This window comes from Melopsittacus undulatus, chromosome 2 (genome assembly GCF_012275295.1).
Source record: "Melopsittacus undulatus isolate bMelUnd1 chromosome 2, bMelUnd1.mat.Z, whole genome shotgun sequence".
NCBI lineage: Eukaryota > Metazoa > Chordata > Aves > Psittaciformes > Psittaculidae > Melopsittacus > Melopsittacus undulatus.
Genome location: NC_047528.1, coordinates 63,936,386 through 63,961,119, shown reverse-complemented (window position 1 = coordinate 63,961,119; position 24,734 = coordinate 63,936,386). Strand labels below are relative to the sequence as shown.

Here is a 24,734-nt window from a genome sequence, read left to right as displayed (position 1 = left end):
GATGCTGTTTTGTATTTTGTATTTTCCTAAAGATCTTGGTTGGGAGCAGATTCAAATGACTCCTCCCCTATAGAGCTTTGCATGCAGGCTTTGGGCGATGTCAAGCAGAAAAATCAAATGAAAACAGAAAAAAGGAGGCTAGAAAGTTAGGGCAGATTTGGTCCTGCTTGCAGTATTCACTACAGAGTTCTACGTAGCCTGGAAAAGCTAAATGAGACTGATTTGGAGGAATAGTAAAGACTGTTTCCATCCTTCTGTTTCACTGAGAATACTGTAAATAGGTAGGGAGAGGAGTGGGGTGAGCTAGAGATAGTAGTCTTTTGTTCATGGACACTGATATCTACATTCTAACATGAGCTGCCTTTAACTGAGAGATGTAGGGGATTTACATGAAAATGAGCTCTTTGGTATGTACATATACTCCTTTCAGAACATTTGTATTTAATATTATTTTTTTAAAACAAACATAGTAATATCATTCAAAACCATACTAATCCTCCCTTATTATTAGTTGCCTAGCAGGATATACTCATCTGACATAAATTTGATAAAGTGGATAAATCTGACAAAATGGAACCATATTTCCTTCTAGTACCAGTGGGGAGAAATCAATAGAGAATCATTTTGGATGATCTTCTGACAGTTTGCTAGGAGACCATCAAGGTTCAGCCCATACGCTGGAGGGAAGGAATGCCATCCAGAGGGACCTTGACACACTTGTGAGGTGGGCTGATGCCAACCGCATGAAGTTTAACCATGACAAGTGCAAGGTCCTATACCTGGGTGGGAGCAATCCCAGGCACAGCTACAGGTTGGGCAAAAAGGAAATTCAGTGCAGCCCCATGGAGAAGGACTTGGGGGTGTTGGTTGATGAGAAAATGAACATGAGCCAGCTTCAGTGTGCACTCACAGCCCAGAAAGCCAACCGTATCCTGGGCTGCATCAAAAGGAACGTGACCAGCAGGGCAAAGGAGGTGGTCCTGCCCCTCTACTCTGCTCTTGTGAGACCTCACTTGGAGTATTGTGTGCAGTTCTGGTGTCCTCAACATAAAAAGGACATGGAACTGTTAGAACAAGTCCAGAGGAGGGCCACAAGGATGATCAGGGGACTGGAGCACCTCCCCTATGAAGACAGGCTGAGAAAGTTGGGGCTGTTCAGCCTGGAGAAGAGAAGGCTGCATGGAGACCTCACAGCAGCCTTCCAGTATCTGAAGGGGACCTATAGGGATGCTGGGGAGGGCCTATTCATTAAGGACCGTAGTGATAGGACAAGGGGTAACGGGTTGAAACTTAAACAGCAGAGGTTTAGATTGGATCTAAGGAAGAAATTCTTTACTGTGAGGGTGGTGAGGTACTGGAATGGGTTGCCCAGGGAAGTTGTGAATGCTCCATCGCTGGCAGTGTTCAAGGCCAGGTTGGATGAAGCCTTGGGTGATATGGTTTAGTGTGAGGTGTCCCTGCCCATGGCAGGGGGATGGGAACTAGATGATCTTAAGGTCCTTTCCAACCCTAACTATTCTATGATTCTATGATTCTTATCTTTGTCTTACGTTCAACTAAAGATACTTCTGAGGAGGCATTTCTTTGACACTGATACTTAATTCATGCAGCTGTAGTGAAGGGGCTTTGTTACCTTCTCAGTGTACTTGAGAACACAATTGGAGTGCTGGGTTAGTGTATGCTGGATGTGTCCTAAAGGAAACACACAGCTAATTTGTGAAGGATGGTCTAGAATTTTATGTGTCACATCCAGATATCAGTAGAGTGTATAACCTAATACAAAATGGACAGAGATTTGTGTTTAGATATTGTTCAGACACCTGCTCTGACAGCAGAACCAACACCACTGACTCAGTGTAGAGATAATAGGAATGGAAAATTTCTTACCCACTGGTGTTAACCATAGCTGGGCAGAGGAGGAGGTGACATGTAAATGTGTCAAGGCAGAAGAGTACCAGAATGCTAAAGAAATGTAATCTCCTAGCAATATAAGATGCACACACTGAGATGGTGCATTTCCCCTCCCTGTTCCTTGGGTGGCAAAATGCTTGAGCAAAAATGAGATGGACAAGGTAAGACTGAATTTCCACAGGGGTGGGGAGGCACAATTTCCTGGAACTGTAGCATCAAATATCAAATATGATATCTGTGTGTGAGTAGAGAAGGAGGAGAGAGAAAGGAAGCAGGGATGGTACTCTGGAACCATCTTTAACCCTTTCCTTTATGAACTTTCTCTAGCAGCAAACGATAAATATGAACTCGGGAAGTGAGGCTGCTTTTTAGCATATACATAACTTTTACAAAAGAGGAAAGGGTGAATTGGAGCAGAAGCTCAGCCAAATATTTGGTACTATTTGTTAAGATTTTCATCCAGTCTAAGTAACCAGTGTGACATACCACTTAGTCTTTTGGCAGCACGGTTTTCAAAACTTTATGTGACTGGTGCTTCTGTTGTATTTCTAAAATCTGCTCTTAAAGTTGGACTGCTCTACTTCTGTTTTTGAATGCAATAAACCCATTACTTTGACAGTACAACACTGGGGACTTACAATGAATGAGTAGACACATTTTGTGTCCTTAAAATGTGTCTTTGGGAAAGAACCACCTTTCCTGTCTGATAGTCTGAACAATGGCTTAAAAGCAGCATAGCTTGACTTTATCCATGTTGCACTTTCTAATTCCTTCAAGGGAAAAGGAAAATACAGTGCTTCTTTTTCTAGGCAGAAAGGACACCTTCAAAAAGCTGAACTCTTTATAGTGAAATGTACAGATATACATTGGAGCCTTTTGTAATTCATAAACCAGACATATATTTGGTATTGAGGCAAAACACAAAGTATTTTAGGAGACAGTCACCAAGTTTAATCATCAGTGGGCTTTGATTTGGAAAAGGCAGAGAGATAAGTACACTTTGGAAGCTGAGAATACAAATCCCGAATCTCCAAATACTCAGAATCCAACACAATCAAGCAATAGTATGGCCATTGCATGAAAGAATATGAACATAAGAAGAGGCAAGATTGAAATCTGCTGTTCTAGAGCAAAAAAACATTTTTTAGCTTCTTGTGGAAATAGAGTAATTAACCCAATGTGCAGTAACAAGAGTGAATTTCATATAGAAAGAAAGAAGTCCTACTGTTCCTGAAATGACTGGTGCAAACTGCTGAACCTGCATATTTTACAACCTATTTTTGTTGTTGTATTTTGTGATTGTATTATTACTGCAATATTTTTCAACCCCTATTGAAATAGGAAGAATTGGGGTCTGAGTTGTAGTTTGAGTCACTGTGCAGCCTGTCTTTTTTAGGGGTTTCATATCCATACAGGAAGCCTGCAAGAGGGGTTGCACTGTGTGGGACTATATGTGCTCAATGCTCTGCTGCTTAGTGGGGCCAAGGGGGCAAGACACAGATAGTCCACATTGATCAGGACTTCGCTTTCTGCCAAAGCTGTGGCTGGGGTAACCAACAAGGCTTAAGTGGGAGGACACAAATAGAAAGTAATAGTGTGTCACAGCCTCCTTATAATGCCAACTTTCAGTGGGTGTGGAAAGTAGATGAGAAGCTAGGAGCAAGGAGAACTAGGCTCTTAGAGTGGATATTACTCGGTATTGAACAGAATTGTGGTTCTTTTGTAGATTTCAGATATTACACTTTTTTTTTTGAACCACCTAATACCAGCATTTAGGAAAAAAAAAAAAAAACCCAACCCAAAACACTTTTACCCTTCCTTCTCTTAGATGAAACAAATTTAAAAGTCCGATGCATTTCTTCACACAATGCAAATACAAGATTTTAGAACCCAAAAGGCTTTGATTTTTTAACTAAGGGAAATGTATTTTCCCCTGTTCTTTTTACAAAAAAGTTACCTGGAAATTTTGAACCTAACAGAACTAAACTGAGAAAGGAAGGGATGATGACAGTGAGGTAAAGGAAATTCCTGTAAAGGAAACAGACTCAACACAGTGAACAACTAGAACTAACCACATTTCTTACCATATAGTGTAGGATGTGCAGGTAAGATTTTCAGATAATATATTTTTTTTTCAATTATAGCTTTTATCTTCGGATTTTACCCTACCCCATCTACTTCGTAGGTGAGTTGATTTATTATCTTTGATCGTGCATTTTAAAGTAAATCAGCTTTAGTTGCTTGGTCAGCCAAATGGTAGGGTCTAGTAAGTAGCTTCAGTAGGGCTAGGGTAATTTTTTTTACTTTATAGGTATGGTAAATCTTTTTTCTGTGTGATCTTACTCCTAGATTCAGATTATGTTTGGTTTTCCACTGTTGTAAATCCAATGTAAGACACAGGAGTTGATAGCTCTGATGCTGAACGAAGTGATTTTCATCAGAGTGGGAGTAGTAGATTGTAAGATTGTGGCATGCCACTCTTTACTAGACTTCAGAGATATCATGAAACTTGGTGCAGCTCTCAAAAAGTTGATCTTGATCTCTTGTGCTTATATTTTATGTAAATACACACAAAATGCTATGACATGGAGATTTATTATTTTTTGTGAGAGTTCTTTAAGTGTTTAAACATATGCAGAATAATATGGTTTTTATTCTTCTCTTGTACATTTTTTTTACCACAGGAAGTTGTGTTAAGGACACATTAGTTTCCTTTGTATATGAATTTCCAACTAAATAGCATCCTAATTCCCTACTAAGGATACTGTAGTATGGGTAGGTACATGACAAGATAAGGTGGAGAGACTCTTGGTAATATGCTGCCCAGAGTAGAGTGTTTTCCTTTTCTTGCAGATACTGACCAAGATAAAAGGAGTCACTGATTATATTGAGTTACTGATTCATCTTCAGACCCCGTGCAGTGCACTGGATGGTCAGTTAAAGATCATCCTGTTTCAAGTACCCCACCTTTGGTAATTGCTGTCTGCTTCTGCTATGAATTTGTCTTCTTGTCAAATACATTTGCAAGACAACACTTCTTAATTCTTTGCACTACTGTACTTCTTAAGCACTATAAAAATTCAAAGATTACGAGGTTCTCTAATACAAGTGTCATCAGTTAGCAAAAAAAAAAATGGCAGTGGTGTATTTTCTCATGGCTAGCAGAAGAAAACTGAAAATTATACAGATTGATAACCAAAGCTATAACATTCATAGCTAACCCTCTCTTTTACACTTCCTCCATATTTGTGTTGACCTCTTGAGCTTGAAGAGAATATTCTTAGCATGGCAATGAACTGAAGAGCAGAGAGATTATACATCAATGGCATTATTAAATACATTGTGAATGGTCACTTGTTTTGCTACAGGTAGCCTGTGTGTCTCCAGACAAATGGGCAGCTGGGAAGTAAATGCTTCCACTGCCTATCTTGTGCCATGTCAGCCACCTCTCAGATAGCTTCTGATGGCTTAACAGGTTGAATGAATCACTAGAAGGGACTGCAGCTGTTATAGGAAAGGGCCTGGATCTTTTGCCTGGGATTAAGGGAGTCAGAGGACAAAGAAATAGATGAGACCTTCCCCTTTTGATAATATCGACTGACAAGCTCACTTGCAGCACTGAATCACACACAAGGCCCTTGGGTCCTGCTTGCTACCAACACCAGTATGTCTGTCCTGGTTTTGTCTGGGATGGAGTTATTTTTTTTCCTACTAGCTGGTATGCTCCTGTGTTTTGGATTTAGTGGGAGAATGATGGTTTAGTTGTTGCTATGTAGCACTTACCCTGGTCAAGGACTTTTCAGTGTCCCATACTCTGCCAGTGAGGAGGGGCAATGGAAGCTGGGAGGGAACAAAGACAGAACACCTTACCCAAACTAGCCAAAGGGGTATTTCATACCACAAAATGTCATACTTAGTGTATAAACTCTAGGGAGTTGATCAGGAGCCACAGATTGCTGTTTGGGGATAAGCTGGTAATCAGTCAGCGGGTGGGAAACAGTTGTGTTGTGCATCACTTGTCTTTATAGGGTTTTATTTCTCTCTCTCTTTTTCCTATTATTATAATTTCTATAATTATAGTATTTTACTTTATTTCAATTATTAAACTGTTCCTATCTCAAGCCACGGGTTTTACCCTCTTCTGATTCTGCTCCCCATCCCACTGGGGAAGGTGAGTGTAAGCCAGCAGCTGAGTGGTACTTATGTTGATGATTGAGTTTAGACCATGACAGTGTCTTTGCCATGTGGGTTGGTGGGTGATATAACTCATCCTTTGTTTTATACAGTATTAACAGGGGTAGAGATGCAGCCCTAATTAATGCTCTGAGAGAGGTCTTTGCAGTTGTCATAAACCCAGATTCAAGAGTAAGGATACATTGATCCTTTTACAGTGGATAAATCCTAAAGTTTAGGAGGGCCTCTGCCCAGTGCTGCTGGGAAACTGTCTCTTTGTTCAGACATATGTATTGGTCAGGAGTTTCAGGATGATTTGGAAGATGAATGGGGAGATGACAATTGGTGGCAGTCAATCTGTTACAAAACACCAGGATGCATTAAGACAAATGAGTTAACCTACTCTACGTGACCTCCGAGTGTAAAAATAGATCATTCCGTTCACTTGCAAGGAATAAAGATGTGCTGGAGAGAATGATGACTAAAGTGCTCCTCTCTACACAGAACAGCTGCGTGAAAAAGTGCAGAGTGGGAGTTCTTTTCATGTCTTTTGCTAGCTCTGTGTGCACTGGATGCTCTCTTGCTGTCTGCCTGCGTGAGTGTTGTCTGATTTGCATGAGGTAACAGACAAGAGACTAGCCTTTGCCTGACCTTTGTGCAAGTGCAGAGTCACTCTGTGGCCAAACGTGCAAAGGAAAAAAGTACTTGAGGTCTCACTTGCATAACATGAACATTAGCAAAACACATGGCCTTTACTCCTGAATCAGGCACTCCAGACATATCAGTCACAGGCACTGGGTATGTTCTTACTGAATACACAAATTAAGCCATAGCTGTTGAATATGCATGACTGACAGCCTGCCTTCCCTCTAGCCCTGTGGTTGAGAAGGCTGTGGTACACAGATGAAACCTCCTAGAAGGAAAGACAAAACACTTAAAGCAATAGTGTTTGTGGTTTCATCTTGTATAGGGTGCTGTAATATAGGGGTCTAGGTGCAGCTGAGTGATTTCGGGTCCTGCTCCCACATCACCTGGGTGTCCCCAGTCTCAGCTCAGAGATAGTATGCCACAGAGCTGATACCTTATGGTGGTGTGGATGTTACCTTGTTGAGCAGGTCTGTGCTAGGGTCATTCAGGCAGTGCAATGAAGGACTCTGGTGCAGAAGTGAGGCCTGATGCTGCACATATAGGTAAGTCATGGAGGAGAAGGGGTTTTTTAGGTTCCTCTGCAGACCCTAATGGGCATCTTCTGGTATATCCATTTTAGCTGGTAATAAAGCCCAATAGAAGCATGTCTCTTGGGTGAATGAGTTAGAACCAAAGACCTGGTGTCTATACAGTACATGTTTTCAGGGTTTTCCTTCTGCATAGCTCTGCTCCAGTCCCATGGACTAAATGCCAGCTGTAGCTGCAGAGCATCTTTAGATTTGAAAATCCCAAAGAAATCCAATTTACACATTCTGAGCCTGTTGGCCTTCAGGATAAAACAAATCTCCATGGATTAGTGCCAGTTATGCCTTTCTCAGTCTGTTGCTGATAGCTGTCATTAGCTAAAGGCATATTTTGTTATTTGGTATCTTATCTATCATCTTAGAGTACAGGTTCCTCTTCTAACAGCAACATTTGCTTCAAGACCTGCATTTCCATTCCAGATGTGGAGCTCTGCATTGCTGTAAACTTGGAAATCCCTCTGTAAGCAATTCTATGCAAGATAAATTTAAAAAGGATGTTCATATTCTTGAATATCATCTATCCTGCTTTTGTGTGAAATAGTATGAATAGGAAGAGTGCTGCAAACCCCATTTCAAAAGGCACAATATCTAGAAAATACTGTCTGTAAGTTTTATAGAGCTACATAATAAGATATGTAATTGCCTATCTATGTTACTGGAGTATTATTTGAAAAAGAAAAAATCTGTCTTCCTCTTTTACAGAAAGCAAGATGATTCTTGAAGAAAGTATCTCAGAATATCAATCAAAATCAGTAAAGAAAATCATGCTCACTTTGTGCTGGATCCTAGCATTGTTTGTCAATGGGGCAGAAGTTAGAGAGATTAACGTTTTAGGTAAGAGGCTGCTTTGGTGAGGTTTGGCGTTTGTGGCACTTTCTAACAGCTGAGAAAAGTGGATCTGTATTTTGACATGCCTTCACAACTTTTCCCTGCACCTGTTTACACTCATGTAAGGCAAACAGCTGTTTCTAGCCTTTCTGTAAACTTTTTAAGTGTTGGTAATACAATTTACTGTAAATAGGATTCAAAAATCAGTTCCCTAATGAAAAGAAAAGGGCAAATGTAAAGGAGAATTTCTGAGAACTGAATGGAGCAAATTAATTGCTTCTCTAACTCCTCAAAGTCTCTAGCAGCTGGTCCAAGCCCACATAATCTATTTGAAGGAGCTTGATTCAATTCAATTCACAGAGAGAAACTAAAACAGAGAGTCTCCCAGGTGGGCAGGTGAGGAACTGAAGCTTTCATGCTGTCACTTCTGCTGAAGTGAAATCCTACCATATTCTCAAGGGTTACCACATCTTGGCAGGCTGTTGGGGTTACACAGCAAAGTCAGACAACCTTCAGAGAATCTGGGGGTAGGTGACCACAGCTTTCAGCATCCAAAAGTCTGTTTAATTTTAGTGACAGTAGCTGAAACGTAAGAGGGGAAAGATTTGAAAGCAGTATGACAATAATGATAGTTAACCTTACCCAAAATAGGGAGCATGGTTGGCAGGCTCTGCTTCTTCAGGCATATGTTAGTCCCTGCTCCATTAAGAAGAGGGCTAGAAAAGTTGCATCTGCTTTCTTACAGAGTTGAGGTTTAACAGGTTAGCACCCATGTGAAAATCTTCGGTTTGCTAAAAATCTTAAGCTATTTTCACCTTAGGTTTTTAAAAAAGGCTTAATAAACCTCTGGAAACCTTTGGATGAACTTTTGAAATCACTGTCAAATTTCATGTTTAAGGAAATCAATTCTCTCTTAGTCCAGCATCTGGTCACATAAAATTATTTAACAAAAAGGAAAGTTGCATTTTTGTAGGAGTCCTAATTATATTTTTAAAACATGATGACTACATGTTCTTTCAGGTGGTGTTGATATTTCGTTGTCCTGCTTTTCAGGATGTTCCCATGTTGAACCTCTAATATGGTATCGTGCAATTAGTGGTGAGGAATTTGTTTTACAATGTGCTTTACCAGATAGAGATGCTACTCACATTTATAACAACTCACTTCCAAAACAACATAAAGTGAAATGGTTCTGGCAAAAAGATGAAGAGCCACTGAAGGCTATCAACGAAAGCTCTAATCATGATCTCCAAGGGGATGCGCTTTGGTTTAAACCAGTAAGGGACAGTGATTCCGGAGTGTTCATCTGTATAATATGGTATGTAATGGAAAAAAAGGCTTTTATTTCTAGACAAGAATAATTGTTTTCTTTTGCTTTATTTTGTGTATAAAATGTTTAACTTTTTTCCTGCATCACTCAGGGAAAAAATCCCGTGTCTCAAAATTGTTTTGGAGGTTCAAACAAAAAAGGTGGCAAAATGTTCAGGTTATGATACAAGCACGCTCTATCTTCTTGCTGGCAATGGGAATTCAATAACTTGTCCTGGGACAAAATGCTACAGCCATATAAAAAAGCCAGATGTAAAATGGTACAAGGTAAGAGTCACTGTCTTGAACATTCAAAAAAGCTCAGTGGTCTAATTAATGCTCAGTGCCTTCAGTTTTTGAATTCTTGTTTGGCAGACAATGCAGCCTGAAAAGTTAAACTCCGAAGTAGAATCTTGAATTGCTAAATATCAAGTTTGTATGTAAGAGTTTTGATGAAATTTGGCACACCCAAAATATCATTCCACAAAAGAGAAGCCTAGAAATACTTTCTCTCCAATGGATTTTTTTCAGGAATTTGATTAATAGAAAATTCTTAGTGGTCTTAGAGGATATGAATACACTGAGTTGAAAAATAGGGGTGCTTTTCAAAATTAGTGAGTTTTGATCTTTTTAAGTGTTGTCAATCTCAGGTAATCCAAATCCATGGTTTATTTCTCATGAAAGAACATAAAAATATTTTTCAAAAGAATGTATTTATAAAGAAAAAAATCCATTAAAAAAGTGATATTTTTTGTTGCTCTTTAGTAATAGTTTAATTTAGATTAGGTTCATGATTCCACATTTCTCTCAAGAATCACAAATTTAAAATATTTTTTTAATGATAATCACATATTATAGACCAAAATTATTTTTTTAATATCACTGACAAATGTCCTCAGGTTCCTAATAAATCTTTTTTTGTGATTCAGTGTAATGAGTTTGGCTTAGCTTTACTGCCATGGTAATCCTATCCAAGTATCCTAAAATATAATTTAACAACAACAATGACAACAACAAAAGACTTCTAATTCCTTGATATTATTATTTTTTTTCTTTCTTTAGGATGGTCATCAGATACAGCATAGGAAAACCAGAGAAAGCCTAAAGCTTAAGCATAATGAAATCTATCTGAATCCAACCTACGACAAAGATGCTGGAATATATGTGTGTGATTATGTTCTGTATGACAATACTACAAAGTGGACAATGAGAACAACAGTTACAGTAGAAGTCATTGGTGAGTAATATAATAACTCAGAATAAAATACCTGAATTAAAGTCTGTTTTCTCTATTCTTTCCTACCCTATTTATGTCTTTTGTTCAGGCTCTTGTTCTGAAAAGTCCATAAACTGAATTTGCTACATGATCATTAAAATCCTCTTCCAGGTATTCTGATGACATCTTGACTAGAACCTCCAACTATAGAATCATAGAATGGTTTGAGTTGGAAAAGACCTTATGATCATCCAGTTCCAACCCCCTGACATGAGCAGGGAAACCTTCCACTAGACCAAGCTGCTCAAAGCCCCGTCCAACCTGGCCTTGAACACTGCCAAGGATGGAGCATTCGCAGCTTCCTTGAGTAGCCTGTTCCAGTGCCTCACCACTCTCACAGTAAAGAATTTCCTCCTTATATTCAATCTAAATCTCTTCTGTTTAAGTTTTAACCCTCTTTTTGAACCCTTTGTCCTATTACTATAGTCCCTGATGAAGAGTCCCTCTCAGGCATTCTTGTAAGCTGCTCAGTAACAACATAGCCTAAAATGCCATGATTTTCAAGATCTAATTCCACCTTGGATTTCTTATGGTTCCCAGCAGTGGAGACCAGGTCTACAAAAGGATTTAGATCTCTTGATCTGGGAGTTGAATTAATGAAACTTCAACTGGGGTCAGTGAGTGTTAATCCAGAACTCTATGGCACTTTGATACGGCATGGCTTTATATTCTCCTCCAAATTATGGTAACCTCTTTAATAATTTTTAGTGTCCTCTCCTGCCCTTTGGGTGAAGTGCAAATATTGCCTGAGAGCTGTTGGATAATGTCAACAAGGGAGCATGCTTGAAACATAGGATCACAAGAAAGGGAGACTGTTTATATTGCTAGAAGAGAGATGTGGTTACACTTTACTCCAGATGCCTGTGGTTGAGTGCTGGTTGAGACTCTTATTTCAGTCACAGGTCCTAGAGGAAAGTACAGCTACTTTCTATAGCACAGCTACTTTCTATAGTACAGCTACTTTCTATATCCTGAGCTGGAGGGACCCAGCACAGCTGTTTTTGTATAACAGCGTGGGACCCATTCTCAGCATCCTTGCTGAAAGTGGGCCACTGTGGAAGGGAGAACAAGACTTAGGGAGCAAAAGAAAGATCTCAGGGGCGGCAAACTGGTTCTATGGTCTAGTGAGGACATCACTCCTCTGAAATTCCATGGTCTAGGGGAGTACAGCAGTCCTCTGAAATAGCTGTTCCCTTTTTTGCAGATGTTTGATGCATTTGGTACCAAGAAGTCATGGAAAAAATATATATTCCCCACAAGAACAGGGTCTGGAAACCACACCTCACCAGCTTTTGAGACATCTGTGTGCTGAGTTACAATGCTCTTTCACTCCTTTCTCTGGCTATATTCCTGAAATATTTTCCAATCAGTCATGAAATAGCTCTGCTTTTATTCTGATCACACTAAGCCTGAGCTAAGCACTTGTGCTTCTTTTCCCTCACTCCACAGCACAGCCTGAATAACATTTGAAAGGAGTCATATACATACATAATTGACCTGAATCTTGCATACATTTCTCTTCTGTGGCTTGGTTTAAAAGAAAACCCGAACTGTTATGTGGCACCATTTCCTGCAGGATGGGACTTTCCTAGAATATCAGAGCTGTGGGTTTTAGCACCTTCAGGTTGTTTTTCCGGAGGTTGGGTAGTTGCTTAGTAGATTGTATGAACTGTGGGTGCCATTATCTGTGCCCTTTGACAGCCCTTGTTATGAAAAGAAAAAAAAAAAAGAAAAAAGAAAAGGTTATTTTAATGTAAGTATCTGTGCTTGTGAATGATTTTGTGCTTTGTGTGTGCTTAATGGAATGGGGATTGGCATGGACCTCCTTCAGGGGATTTTGCAAGGAGAGCCCCTAATTTCTAAGTTCTAAATAACCTTACATGCAAGCTACAATGTCTCAGAGTAACTGAGATAGCAGGTCTTTAAGTAGCTATATAAGATTTGTGGTCAAACCTCCCTTATCTGTGCAGTCTCAACAACTGTAAATCACCCTTTTGGATTCTGGTGTCTAAATTCCATCTAACATTTAAAAAAGAAGATTCTGTAAGATATTTTCTCTGCTCTTCTGCACTGATGATAGTATTGTAGTTATTAACAGTACTCCTGTTAATTGCAGCAAAAAACACTATCCATCCACCCAACTTCTTGTATCCCAATGGTGTGATGATCCTCGAAGCAGAGCTTGGTGAGTTTTGGTTCCTTATCTGAAAGTGAAAGAAAATGTTTAAATGAGTTATTAATAGATAATAAAGAACTTGATAAAGCAAAACAGCTTTGCCTTCTAGGAGTATGAGAGTTTTATACAAAATGTGGGTTTTTTTGCTTGGTATGTATCTTTGTGGATATTAAAGGAAGTATCATGTGTGATATAGATCCCAGGCTATTTAAGAGAAAGATATTCTGGTGACCTACATGCATGATTTTCCTGTTTTAATTTGTTCCAGGAAAGCCACTTGAATTGGAATGCCGTGTACAGTTTGGGTTTGAAAGAACTTCTCTGATGAGGATAACATGGAAAAGAAACAACAAAGAAAATATAAATGAGAAATTGAATCAGGAAACACGGTAGGAAAAAAATCCCAGTAGTCTGATTACTACTAAAGTCAGCAGCTATAAAAATCCTTCTACAACTTTACTGAATACATTTTACTGAAAGAAACTCAGAAGGCTCTGTTCTTCAATTATTAATGTGTATGTCCATGAGCATGTGACAGGCACATGCACTTCAGTTACAAAAGCACATAATGATGACCATAAAGTGAAGAACTCAAACTTTCTGCACAATTTTAACTCTTCTTCCTAAAGCTTTAGCCTGTTGGCAGCTTCAGCATGAGTGGTGCTTGCTGTATCAGCTCTTTTCAAGTGTTCCCTCTATTGTACCCTGTCACCAACTCACACGTTCTGTCTTTTGAAGCTGTCTCCGAATGGGGACTGAACCAGATCAGTAAAACAGTACTGTGGACATTGAAAGGAGTTCGGGTGCCTCAGGTGTTGGGGTTAGGCAGTCTGAAGACTGAATTTCAGGACACCGAATTTCAGGATTCTCCCTTGACAAGAATTAACTGGACCCTGTAGAAAAGCCACATGCGGGAAAAGGTTTTCTGTGACCTGGGAACAACCCATATAGTCACTTTGCAGTGTCCGTCACTTTGCAGTGTCCAACTTGGGCAAGAAACAGTGAAGATAACACAGGCAAGTGTGTCTCTCACTACACAGTCCTGAGACATCTTTATGGGGAAAATTTTCTGTACACCATGAGAAGCTAATCCATGCTGCCATTGCTAAAATTCAACTATTAATAGGAGTCATATGGGAAAAAGAAATTATGATATTACACACACACACATGCACATATTCATACGCATGTGGTAGATTAGAAATTTATTTTCTAATTTTTGAATGTTTAGCTTTGTAATGTTCTTCTTACCAGTTTTTTTTTTTTAGGTTTTTGCATACAATTTCTGTTCAATTTTTAAAAACCCAAATGACTAGCACATTCCCAACAGACTTTTGGTACAGGTTGAATTCTTGCCCATGTTCATGCTTATGTACCTTGAGTTAGCAGAAGTAGGGCCATGGTAGACTGTCATTTTGCAGTGTCAAGATGTGAGGTGCCTTCAGGACCACCAAAGAGATTCCTGTACTTGTGGCTTTCAAAGAGAAATGCTGAGACACAGAAACCCTGGGTTCTAAAGTTTTTGAAGACACTTCTGTTCCATACAACCCTCACTCAGCCCCAAAAGGATTCCTTTGTTACCTCTTCCTTTCCCATACTTCTGTCCCTTATACCTTATTCTCTTTGCCTCTCTTGTCCTTGGGCTTTTTACCACTGTGCAAGAGCCTGTCCTGCTCAGTCTTTTTGCCCATCTAGTTCTCTCTTGTGGCTCCTTTTGAAGTTTCATTTCTCTCCATTTCTACCCTGAGAATTTGTTTTACATCTTAGAAGACCACAAATACTCATACAGAAGTCAAAGGGGGCTATATATTTAAAACTGGGCAAGTGCTTAAGAATTTTGTTGAGTTGATGAATTAAGAATAAATTGTTAGTAGTAGTATTTTCTTACAATGTAAAAACCAAATGGAAGTTCCAAACCAGAACATCACATAAGTGTTGAAAGTTCAAGATGAGTGTTAGGAAGTTGCAGACTCCTCTTTGTGTTTAGGACATTTGAAGATGGTGTGCCTGAACAACAAAGGTATCATGCAAATACATATTTTTCTCTCTTTAGTGTTTATCCAGAAGGTTTAAAGGGGCACACACTTCTTCATGTTGCAAAACTGAAAGAAGTTACTGAAAGGGACCTTGGAAGCAACTTCACCTGCTTTGCTGAGAATTCTGTGGGGAATGCCACAGCTATGATCCAGCTGAAAAGAAAGCAGAGAGGTAAAATTATCGATGGATGACTATTTGCCTTTAAGGATACATTTTGATTTGCTGCTACAAATTAATTTTGCACTGACACTTTAGCCAGCTGCAGAAATTTGTTGAAGCTGGATGGGAGTAGTTTGATTCACCAGATGTCTAGAAAGGCACATTATTCTGACTACTTAGAAGGATGGGGCTATATGGAGACTTATTGCAGGCAAGTGGGCCAAGTGGAAGCTGGAGAATGACTGGAAGAAGAGGAGAGTAGCATTTCTCAACATTAATAGTCAGTCTATTAGACCAAATCAGAGCAGCTGCTGAAAGTAATAGTATTCCTTGATTTTCATAGGACGTTTCTGTTTGTTTTCCCAGTCCTTAGCATGCATGTTTGAGAAGTTACCAAAACTGGTATGAATGTGGAAGCCTTTCAATCAAAGATCAAAACTAGAATCAGTGTTGAAATTAAACCATTGAACCGTAATTCACAATGGAGATTCATCTTTGGAGTGGCACAGGAAGTCTCCAGCAGGGCGCTGTGTGAAGCTATGTGTGCCCTGATGTGACAATTCCAGCCCAAGTGATGACTACTTTCAGTCTTGCTGAGTGTACCACAGACCATTTCCTATATGCTTTCCATCACAGATTAGCTTTTAATACCATCAAGGACAGTCTATTCAAAAAAGGTCCCTGATGGTAGACTGAAACTCCGTTAAAGTTTGCAGCTAAATAACTTCCTGACTTCTCTAAGGTCTGCCAGTGGCGTAAGAAAGAACATTGTGAGATGTTTGCCCCCATTTTTGGATTGAATTTTTCATCTATAGTGTCAGTATTATTTTGGAAAGCCTGAGTTAATGACAGACCCTTTTCTTTCTACAGTGTTTCTCTTACATGTCCTGTGCAGTGCCATTTCTATTCTATTTGTATTGCTTTTGTGCACTGCCTTTATCTACCAGCACTGGATTGAAATAGTGCTGATGTACCGAAGTTACCTGGTCCACAATGAAACTACAGGAGGTAAGAAACGTTCCATAATATTAATTTTATTTTTTTTCTTTTTCCATGTGGGTTAATCTGGTGGGAATTAACTGTTTAATTAAATTTTCTTACTGACCCTGCTCTCTTTGGGTCAATACAATACAAATGCTGCTATAGCTAGCAAGATGCCCAGTGGATTTAGATGGAAAAAAAAAAAACAGGCAGTGGGGAGGAATTATCTAACACCAACTGAAATGTCACAGTTAGCCTTTTACAAGATCTCTTATTTAACCAGGTTACCATAGGAAGTTGAATTTTGGCAGTCCCTTCTCAAGGGATAGTAGAGCATCTCCAACATTTGAACCTCATTCTCCGAAAGTGTTCAACAGAACCTGTTGATAAGAATCAAATATCTTTGCAGAACTAAGTGAAGAACTCCAAACCCTATTGTATTTTTCACTTGAAGACAGTAATTTCTCAGAACAACAAACAAAGAAGAAAAATCAGATGATACAGGGCACCGACTGAGAAGCGTACATTTGGGAAATATTCATATTTCTTTTCTAAAAATTATGTTGACCATCTTGACATTTACACTAGTGATCAGCTTCTGATATTTCAGATCTTCATAGTACCATCACTCTATCACCTCAGCTAAAATGGGTCTCCAACACAGTAGGCAGTATGAAAATGCATCAGAAATTACTGTGCCTGCTTTAAAGAACTTAACATATAATTTTCTTACATGAGTTGAGAAAAATCTGGTAGTATGTGACCAAGGAATTTTTTCTAAAAATTCTTGAATCTTGATGCAGATTGAGATAGAGGTGTCTCAGTCTGCATTTGTGTTTGCATGTGTGTATGTGCGTTATACATGACTGTGAAATAACTGGATCTAGTTATCTATAAATACATATGTAATGAGAAACAATTAACTGCCCTTTTGGAAAGTATTTTTTTGTGAGCCCTAAGGCAGCTGGCAAAAGTGATTTGGGAAATCACTGAAAATTCCCCCTCTATTTGGTAACAAATTGATTTAAGAACCTCTGGAAAGTCCCCTTAGAGATCACCCCATATGTCAGTAGGACAAAGAAAGACCTGCCAAGATTTGTGCATTGAAGTTGAAGACACAGTTGGGTTCCATCATGGTGGCTTCTGTCCTTCTCCCTGACTCTCATGTACCACATGCACACAGTACCATTCACAGTGTGGGTGCATGGAGCGTACAGACCAATTGTACCTACCCAGTTAGCTTTCTGCCTATGGGAATTGGCCATAAAATGTGTTCTCACCTGTTGGATTATGTCCTACTTAAATACATATATATGGAAACTGAACATTAGGAAAGAAGCTTAATACTTCAGACAGATTTGCTAATGTATAGTGTTATTTATTTTAGATGGCAAAGAATTTGATGCGTTTGTGTCCTATGCAAAACTGGACTCTTCTGAAAGTGGCTCAACTCTAATTAGTGAAGAAAAGTTTGCCCTGGAGCTTCTTCCAGATATGCTGGAAAAAAAATATGGATACAAGTTATGCATTCTTGAAAGAGATATTCTTCCAGGAGGAGGTAAAGTCCCTGTGGATGGTAAAAATCTTCACTTCTTTTCAAAATTGTTTTTCACTTTCCATAAAACATTATGCACCAGATCAACAAATGGTATATTTTGGTACAGGAATTTCTGCTCAAATCTCATGCTGTTATGATCTTTATGTCTGGCCCTTGTGCCTCAGGCATACGCATATTTAAGTGTGATCTCTGGGAGCTATTAGGCTGAGATAAAGCTTCTCATCTAAGAATTTCTTTGCAAGCAGGCTCCATTCACTGAAAAGAAGACCACAAATACTTCAGTGATTACTTCCTGAGCTACTTTAGTCAATGCTAGCTGCAGTAATTAGAAAGCCCTCAGTACCTGTCCCTGGGGAGATAAAGACAAATCCAAGTGCCCCTTGAGACTGTTCAAGTAGCAACAAAGTGGGTTTACAGGTCAGCTCTGTCCTCTGCCTCATGAGCAGCAAGTTTAATCCTCCAGGCTGCGTAAGAGCAACAGCAGCACCCTCTGATAGCAAGCACATTTATAGGGGCTATGTAATTACTCAGCATCCTTATTTTTGGTTTCCTTATTTCTAGGTTCTAGCTATCAATAAAGGAACTGATAAGGTATAAAGTCCATTATAGAATGTAGCAATGATTGTTGCCATTTCTCCTCCAGCATACACAGATGAAGTTGTTACAGCTATTAAACAAAGTAGACGAGTAATAATTATTTTGAGCCCAGCCTACGTCAGTGGGCCAAGCATCTTTGAACTGCAGGCAGCGGTGAACTGTGCCCTGGAAGACAAAAAGATCAAACTGGTATTAATAAAGTTCCAGGCTTTCCAAGAGCCAGAGACCTTGCATCCAGTAGTGAAGAAAGCTCTTCGGATTTTACCAGTCATCACCTGGAAGTCTTCTCTTTCTGCTGCTCCAAATAAGTTCTGGAAATATATGTGTTACCACATGCCAGTGAAAACTAATAAGATGTTGGGAAACTGGAGTTTAAAGGACTTTTGCCTAAGGTTATTCAGCTTGGTATATCGATAGCAAAAATTTCACAGGGCGGTGATGATGGCAGGTTCAGAATGATGACGGCTGTAAAGGGCCTTTTCTACACTGGCTGACCATTGTGGATTGTAACTACTGTCAGCAATAGCTCACTCCAAAACAGTGAGGACTGCAGTGTGACAGTGCTGCAGCTCTACAGTAAAACTAAGTGGCACTGCACACAACTGTAAATGTGAACTGTCTTTCATAAATTATTTCTGTATTATTTTTATTATATTTATTATATTTTGCTGTGAATGAATGCTTTGTTATTTGCACTGTATTTCTTCTGCAATATTTTTATACTTGTTTTCTAGAAAAATATTAAAAAAGGAAACTCCAGAGAAAGCTTGAAGTTTAATTTTCCTGTGCAGTCCAGTAGGACAAATCCAAAGTCTTTAAATGAGTCACCTCCTCCTGTGGGAGCACCAAGAAAGTGCCATGGGAGACTGATATAACTGGGTATGCCAAATGAGTTGAGAAAAGAAGGAGCAATGTATCATGTTTGATCCCAGTCATCTCCATCATCCCTGCAATGAGAGAAATCATTCCTACCCGTTGTGAAGCCTTTCATACTTGAAGACGTGTGTATATTGCTGATCCTGTCTGGTGCTGGTCACTCATGAGTCCCATTGAATCTCTTGGTATTATTGGCGTGTTGCAGTTGTATATCAAAGTTCTGGTTTTCACAGCTGGTAGACTTCCAGGGATTTTGAAGTCTTTCTTTTCTAGTCCTCTGTATGCTAACTCTCTATGGCTCATATCACTTACTTTCAAGGCATCTTGCTGTCTGTAGCGAAGTCAAATGCAGTGATTAGTGTTAAGAAAATCTGAGCAGGAGAGCCACTGATTCGGTGTTCTGCTGACTTCATTTGGCTTTCAAGCTAAAAAATCATTGTTTTATAATGCTAATTGAATAGGTCATCTGCCAGATTTCTTTTTGGAAAGGGACTTCAAGAACTGCTCTTAACAGAGTCAGTATACTGAAAAAAACACCCCAACTCTTCTGCAAGCAGCTTTAAATCAGCCCTACTATGTTCGTACACTTTGTGAACCTAACGCTAAACATGGTAGTTTTTGTGTAGGAAAGGAAAGACTGACCTTTTAAAGAAATATTCTGTAAGGGTGAATGTCGCGTTCGGGGAGGATAATGTAGTTGTCCAATAAATGCCTTGCTGGCATGAGTAAAACAAATGCCAAATACAAGACAACTCGAGACAGAGTTTTAGGCATGTGATGTGATTCAGACCTTCTTCTTTCTTTTGTTATTATCTGCTAAATTATGTTAATTAATTTAACGGAGAGAGCACGTTCCTAAACAAGGCAATTTGCGTGGTCCTCCACCAGATGTCCCTACTGTAAGCCCTGCAGAGCACATTTGTTTACACGCCAGGCGGTTCTGTTCCCAGCTGAGAAAGGATCAGTGAGCAGTGCCAAGTGTGGTGGTATCTGAGGTGCCAGTTGCACTGGGGAGACAGACAGGGAGTGAGGGCAGAAGAGGAAGGTATGGAGTAGGCTCTCCTGCATGCACAGGGTGCCACCATCTCACCCACCTGATACTATTCACTTGAGCTGCACTTGCTACCTGATTTTTTTGACAGTGGGAAAAGGAAATCAGAGTGGCTAGATAAATAATATAGTTAGAAAGGGCTTTTATTCCTTAAAAGGGTGATGCTGTTGCTGAGGTTTATCTAGGTTGAAGGAACCTGCAGAACCGGTATCTTTATACAAACTGTAGGTCCGTCTGTAACACAAGGAACAGGACAGGCACATAAGGGCTTTTAAAACGACATCTAAAAGGCAAATGAAGCAGCCCTGAGGAAGAAGCAGCCGTGGATATGAGCAGCGGGAAGCAACAGGAGTGAGTGTTGCATACCTTCATGCACCCACTATACGCTGTACCTGTAACAAACCAGTCACAGAGGCAGACATGGGCTCTGCCACACTTGCATATGCAAAGATTTTGAACTGGTTGCTCTTGCTGTTGAGTCTGGTATGCCGTTCTGCTGCTGCTTATGTGGATGAGCCCAACCTGAGCAACAGTTTCTTGCCTCACTATGAACCTGATCAGGTTGTTGGCTCTCCACAAGATACGAGGCTACATGTTTTCACAGTGGACTATGGCTATGTGCAAATTCCCTATGAAGTTACTCTTTGGATCCTCCTTGCCTCTCTTGCAAAAATAGGTAAGTAGAAAATGGGATCTTGGGTCCTCCTATCTCAGCAAGAAGTAAAAAACATACCATGTAACCAAGTATCTTCCATGCGCTTTGTAGCTGGGATTGTTTTTACAGCTTCTGTCCTCAAAAGAACAGGTGTGTTCATTACCATGGCAATGACAAAATTCCAGCTCTGAATGCTTCCAGCTTACTTAGGTAAATATATGACCTCTAACCCTCCTGTCTCCTGAGTTGTCTGTATTAGTGAGTAGCAATGGAACTGCCCTACACAGTGCTGTCCATCCCTTTTTCTCATTTTTAAATGTCACTAGTTATCAAATCTACAATGTGCCATAGCTGTAGAAATCAGTAACAACAGCTGAGGCTTCAAGTGAGTTGAATTTGGGGGAGAAAAGTGGGAAGAATTCTTCCATTGTGTAAATAATAGGAAACATTTTCCTTTGAGTCTTTGTTTTACATGTTTGCTATTCATAGTTGCTTAGAAAGTAACACCGGAGGAGAGGGACTGAGAATCTGAGTGTAGGTCATTAGAGATGTGCTGTAAGTACCTTTTCAGTACATACCAATACATCCAGCTTCTATTAGAACTCCTTGTAGGTATCTGAATGAAGAAAGACAACTCATGGGGAAGTAGGAACTGCAGTGAACATAGTAAAAAATGGCTCACCATGTGTCTTACATGTTCACATGACTGGGTTCAAATTATTTTGACCATTCAGAATTAATGCAACAACATCAAATAAATGAAGAAGATAGTATTGAGGTGAAGAGCTGCACACATGTGGTCTCCCTGTCCTTTTGATCTTCCCATGGGATTTTCAGATGTTACTATGGAACAGGCTGGGAGGTGGGACTGATGATTTTCTGGAGGTGGCCTGAAAATAAACATTTTTCATGTCATAGTCCCACGGTTGATAAAAATTGTTACCCCTGACCATGATTTGCCAGCTTTGTAATAGCTGATGATCTCAATCCGGTTCCTATAAATTAATTCTTCACTGCTAAAATAAGAATAAAAATTTTCACAAGTCAGATCTGCTGTTATGGTGTCAGCAGAGTGTGACAATAGCAGTGAGTGTATTGATCAATTTCTTTATTCATCATCCATAAAAGCACAGGACTTGCCATATTATAATAGTCTTGATTTGAGCAAGAAACAGATGTTACAGAAGAACTGTGTGAGGCCTTCCAAGCATCCTCCCAAGCAGACCTGTTCCTTAGTTTTCAAACAAGGAATTTTAGTTCCTTAGTTTTCAAACAATATCATTTTCATTGAAAAATGTGGAGCTGCTGACTCAAAATCTATTTGGTAGGAAGAGTTAGTCTGAATAATCTGGTTACCTAGGGAAGAAGATTTCCAAACTGTTAAACTTTTCAGTGCTTTATTCAGGCATTATCTTATTTCCAGATTTCAGGATTCCAGGGTGGGAAACATTTCTGAGACCTTGAAAGACAAAACAATCCCCTTATCCCGTAAAACTGACAGAAGACTTGAACGAGATTTTTTTAATTAGAAAAGTAGATGAGTGGAGTTATGATCTTAACATACTTTTCAGTATTTCAAATAATCTCCTAAACAAATTATTTTAAATCTCATAAAAATATTTTACTTTTTCTTCAGTGTTTAACATAGATAATTTGAGGGTTACAGAAGCTCAGTCATGGTATTAACTTCTGGAGTTATGGAGTGAAGGTTGACCTAGCCTCAGGCATGGAGACACAGCCACTGGATTTAAAGGTTTCTTAGTCTGCCCCATTCTCATTCTTGTAAATTCTGAATAATTCCTTACATTTCTAATAAAAGAACAGCTCATTTGCAGTTATGATTACACAGTTCCTGGTAAAGTAACTAGATGAGCCATTGCTAGACATTATCTTGGTATTGGTATCAGTATTTGTGTCAGATGGGAAGAATTATATGAATGCAGTTGCACTAGTAGTACATCAAGGTGGGCAGGAGATTCATACCCACAACATTTATATCGGCAAGTATGACCCTTTTCTGTAAAACAGCTTGGCTACATCTATGCTTGTAAACTACCAAGCACCCTGTTGGGAAGCTGTGTGTGACTGTCCATACCACATCAGTGCTGGTGTGCTTCTTCTCAGCTCTGACTCATGTTGACAACCCTTCTCCCAGGCAGTGGCCAGGCAGACTTGTGGGATGACATATGTTCCCACAAGCAGTTTGGATGTGACCAGTACTTGCTGGAGTAGGGAAGAGAATTTGGCTGTATGGATGCAGCCTGAACCTTTCTGCTTTGAAAATTCTTTGGCCTAATTAATTTTCTGTAGTGTAGACTCAACCTTTATTCTAGTAAGGGAAAAAAACCCCAAACCCTTAGGATGCATTATTTTCTCAGATATTTAATGGCTGTTGGTGGTTCTTTCAGCTCAGCTGAAATCACAAGTTCTTTCAGTAAACTAACTCATAGGGTTCTTTACTCTATGTAGGAGCAGCAGTTTTCCTAGAAATACAAGGTTAGTCATCTTGTACAATACCTTATGTTACTGTGGCTTGATTACTGCTGCTTCGGATATGTTATTGTTCATGAGTACTCAGCCCCTCTGTCTGTGGATAACCTTGAGTCTATTTAATGCTTTAGGGGAGTGCTGGAAGTAGAGGGAGCTCAGCAGATGATGGCATCTGGGCTGCTTCCTTAGACTTCTCCAGATTCCTGGTCAGCCCAAATCTGCAGCCAGTGACCCTCCACGGCACTTGTGGGGAAGCTGCCTTGGAACCTGCAGCCAGGGAGAGGGTGTCTTTGAGATGGAGGGACAATACTGTGCCTCAGAGGTTTGGCAATAGCAGTTTGGCAGCAAGGACTTTTGAAGAATTCTTTCTTTTCAATTTGTGGAGTACAATTTCAAAGAAGTTTCTGCATTCTTAGAAGTAGAGCTTAGACTCAGTCACACTTGCTCAGAAGTTGAGAGCTGGGGAGCAGGTAGACAAGAGATTTATTGCCAAACTCTTGCTCTGCGTTAGATGTACAAGTCTGGGAATGTTTAATTTTGAAGGGAATCATACTGCCTGTTTTTACATTCATAATCTAAAGAACAATACCTGGCTGTCTGACGACAAAGTATTCAAAGGCAGGCAAAACATCTGTCTGATATCAAGTTAATTTAACTTGGAATAATAGCCTAATGTTTTATTCAAGGTTTCCACCTCTATCACCGATTACCCAGACTCATGCCTGAAAGCTGCATCCTGATTGTCATTGGAGCACTAGTAGGAGCGATCATTTTTGTTTCAGATCACAAATCTCCACCAGTGATGGACTCAAGCATTTACTTTTTGTATCTCCTTCCACCCATTATCCTAGAGGAGGGTTATTTCATGCCAACTCGCCCATTTTTTGAAAACTTTGGGTCCATCCTGTGGTGGTCTTTGCTGGGATCTCTGCTAAACTCATTTGGAATCGGCCTCTCCCTCTATGGGATCTGCCAAATAGAAGCCTTCGGCCTGACTGACCTGGACCTGCTGCAGAGCCTGCTCTTTGGCAGCATGATTTCAGCTGTGGATCCTGTGGCAGCTCTGGTAGTTTTCGAAGAAGCCTCCGTTAATGAGCAGCTTTACATGATGATCTTTGGAGAATCATTGCTAAATGATGGCATCACTGTGGTGAGTTTCTTTCTACTCCTTGTCTTCTCTTCTTTAGGCTCTTCTGGCTTGTAGGGTTACTTGGCAAAGGACAAGAGCAGCTCTAAAGAGATCCTAGATATATTATTTATGTTGTGGATCCTCTGTTCCATCACACACAAGTAATTTTAATGTATGCAAAGACTGCATCTTATATTAACTCTTTAAAAAGAATATTGTGTTAGATCCACTGGGAAAGGAAAGCATAGGCCACATCTTGCTCTTGCATTCACTTAAGTGAATAGATAAGCTAAGGCT

General features: G+C 39.7%; 2 protein-coding genes across 2 annotated transcripts in view; both read left to right on the top strand.

The window, feature by feature from the left end:
* The first annotated feature begins 7,228 nt into the window (after window positions 1–7,228).
* IL18RAP (interleukin 18 receptor accessory protein) lies at window positions 7,229–18,759 on the top strand. The gene is made up of 11 exons (XM_031051181.2): window positions 7,229–7,274; window positions 8,019–8,150; window positions 9,198–9,462; window positions 9,566–9,740; window positions 10,515–10,689; window positions 12,845–12,913; window positions 13,173–13,293; window positions 14,958–15,112; window positions 15,971–16,108; window positions 17,469–17,639; window positions 18,283–18,759. Exons 1-11 carry the CDS (start codon window positions 7,229–7,231, stop codon window positions 18,651–18,653), a joined length of 1,818 nt encoding a protein of 605 aa, XP_030907041.2. The 3' UTR covers window positions 18,654–18,759.
* A 1,824-nt stretch (window positions 18,760–20,583) lies between these two features.
* SLC9A4 (solute carrier family 9 member A4) overlaps window positions 20,584–24,734 on the top strand; it is a 33,438-nt gene continuing 29,287 nt past the window's right edge. The window contains exons 1-2 of the mRNA XM_013129577.3: window positions 20,584–20,839; window positions 23,995–24,458. Coding sequence (XP_012985031.3) covers window positions 20,584–20,839; window positions 23,995–24,458 — 720 coding nt within the window. The remainder of the gene's footprint in view (window positions 20,840–23,994; window positions 24,459–24,734) is intronic.

What these genes read in the sequence shown, in the direction of transcription:
- IL18RAP (XM_031051181.2), top strand. Translation starts at nt 7,229, where the DNA reads ATGAAGGACTCTGGTGCAGAAGTGAGGCCTGATGCTGCACATATAG. An exon ending in GTGTTCATCTGTATAATATG is followed by an intron (nt 9,463 to 9,565) that starts GTATGTAATGGA and finishes TGCATCACTCAG; the next exon opens with GGAAAAAATCCCGTGTCTCA. An exon ending in AGTTACAGTAGAAGTCATTG is followed by an intron (nt 10,690 to 12,844) that starts GTGAGTAATATA and finishes TGTTAATTGCAG; the next exon opens with CAAAAAACACTATCCATCCA.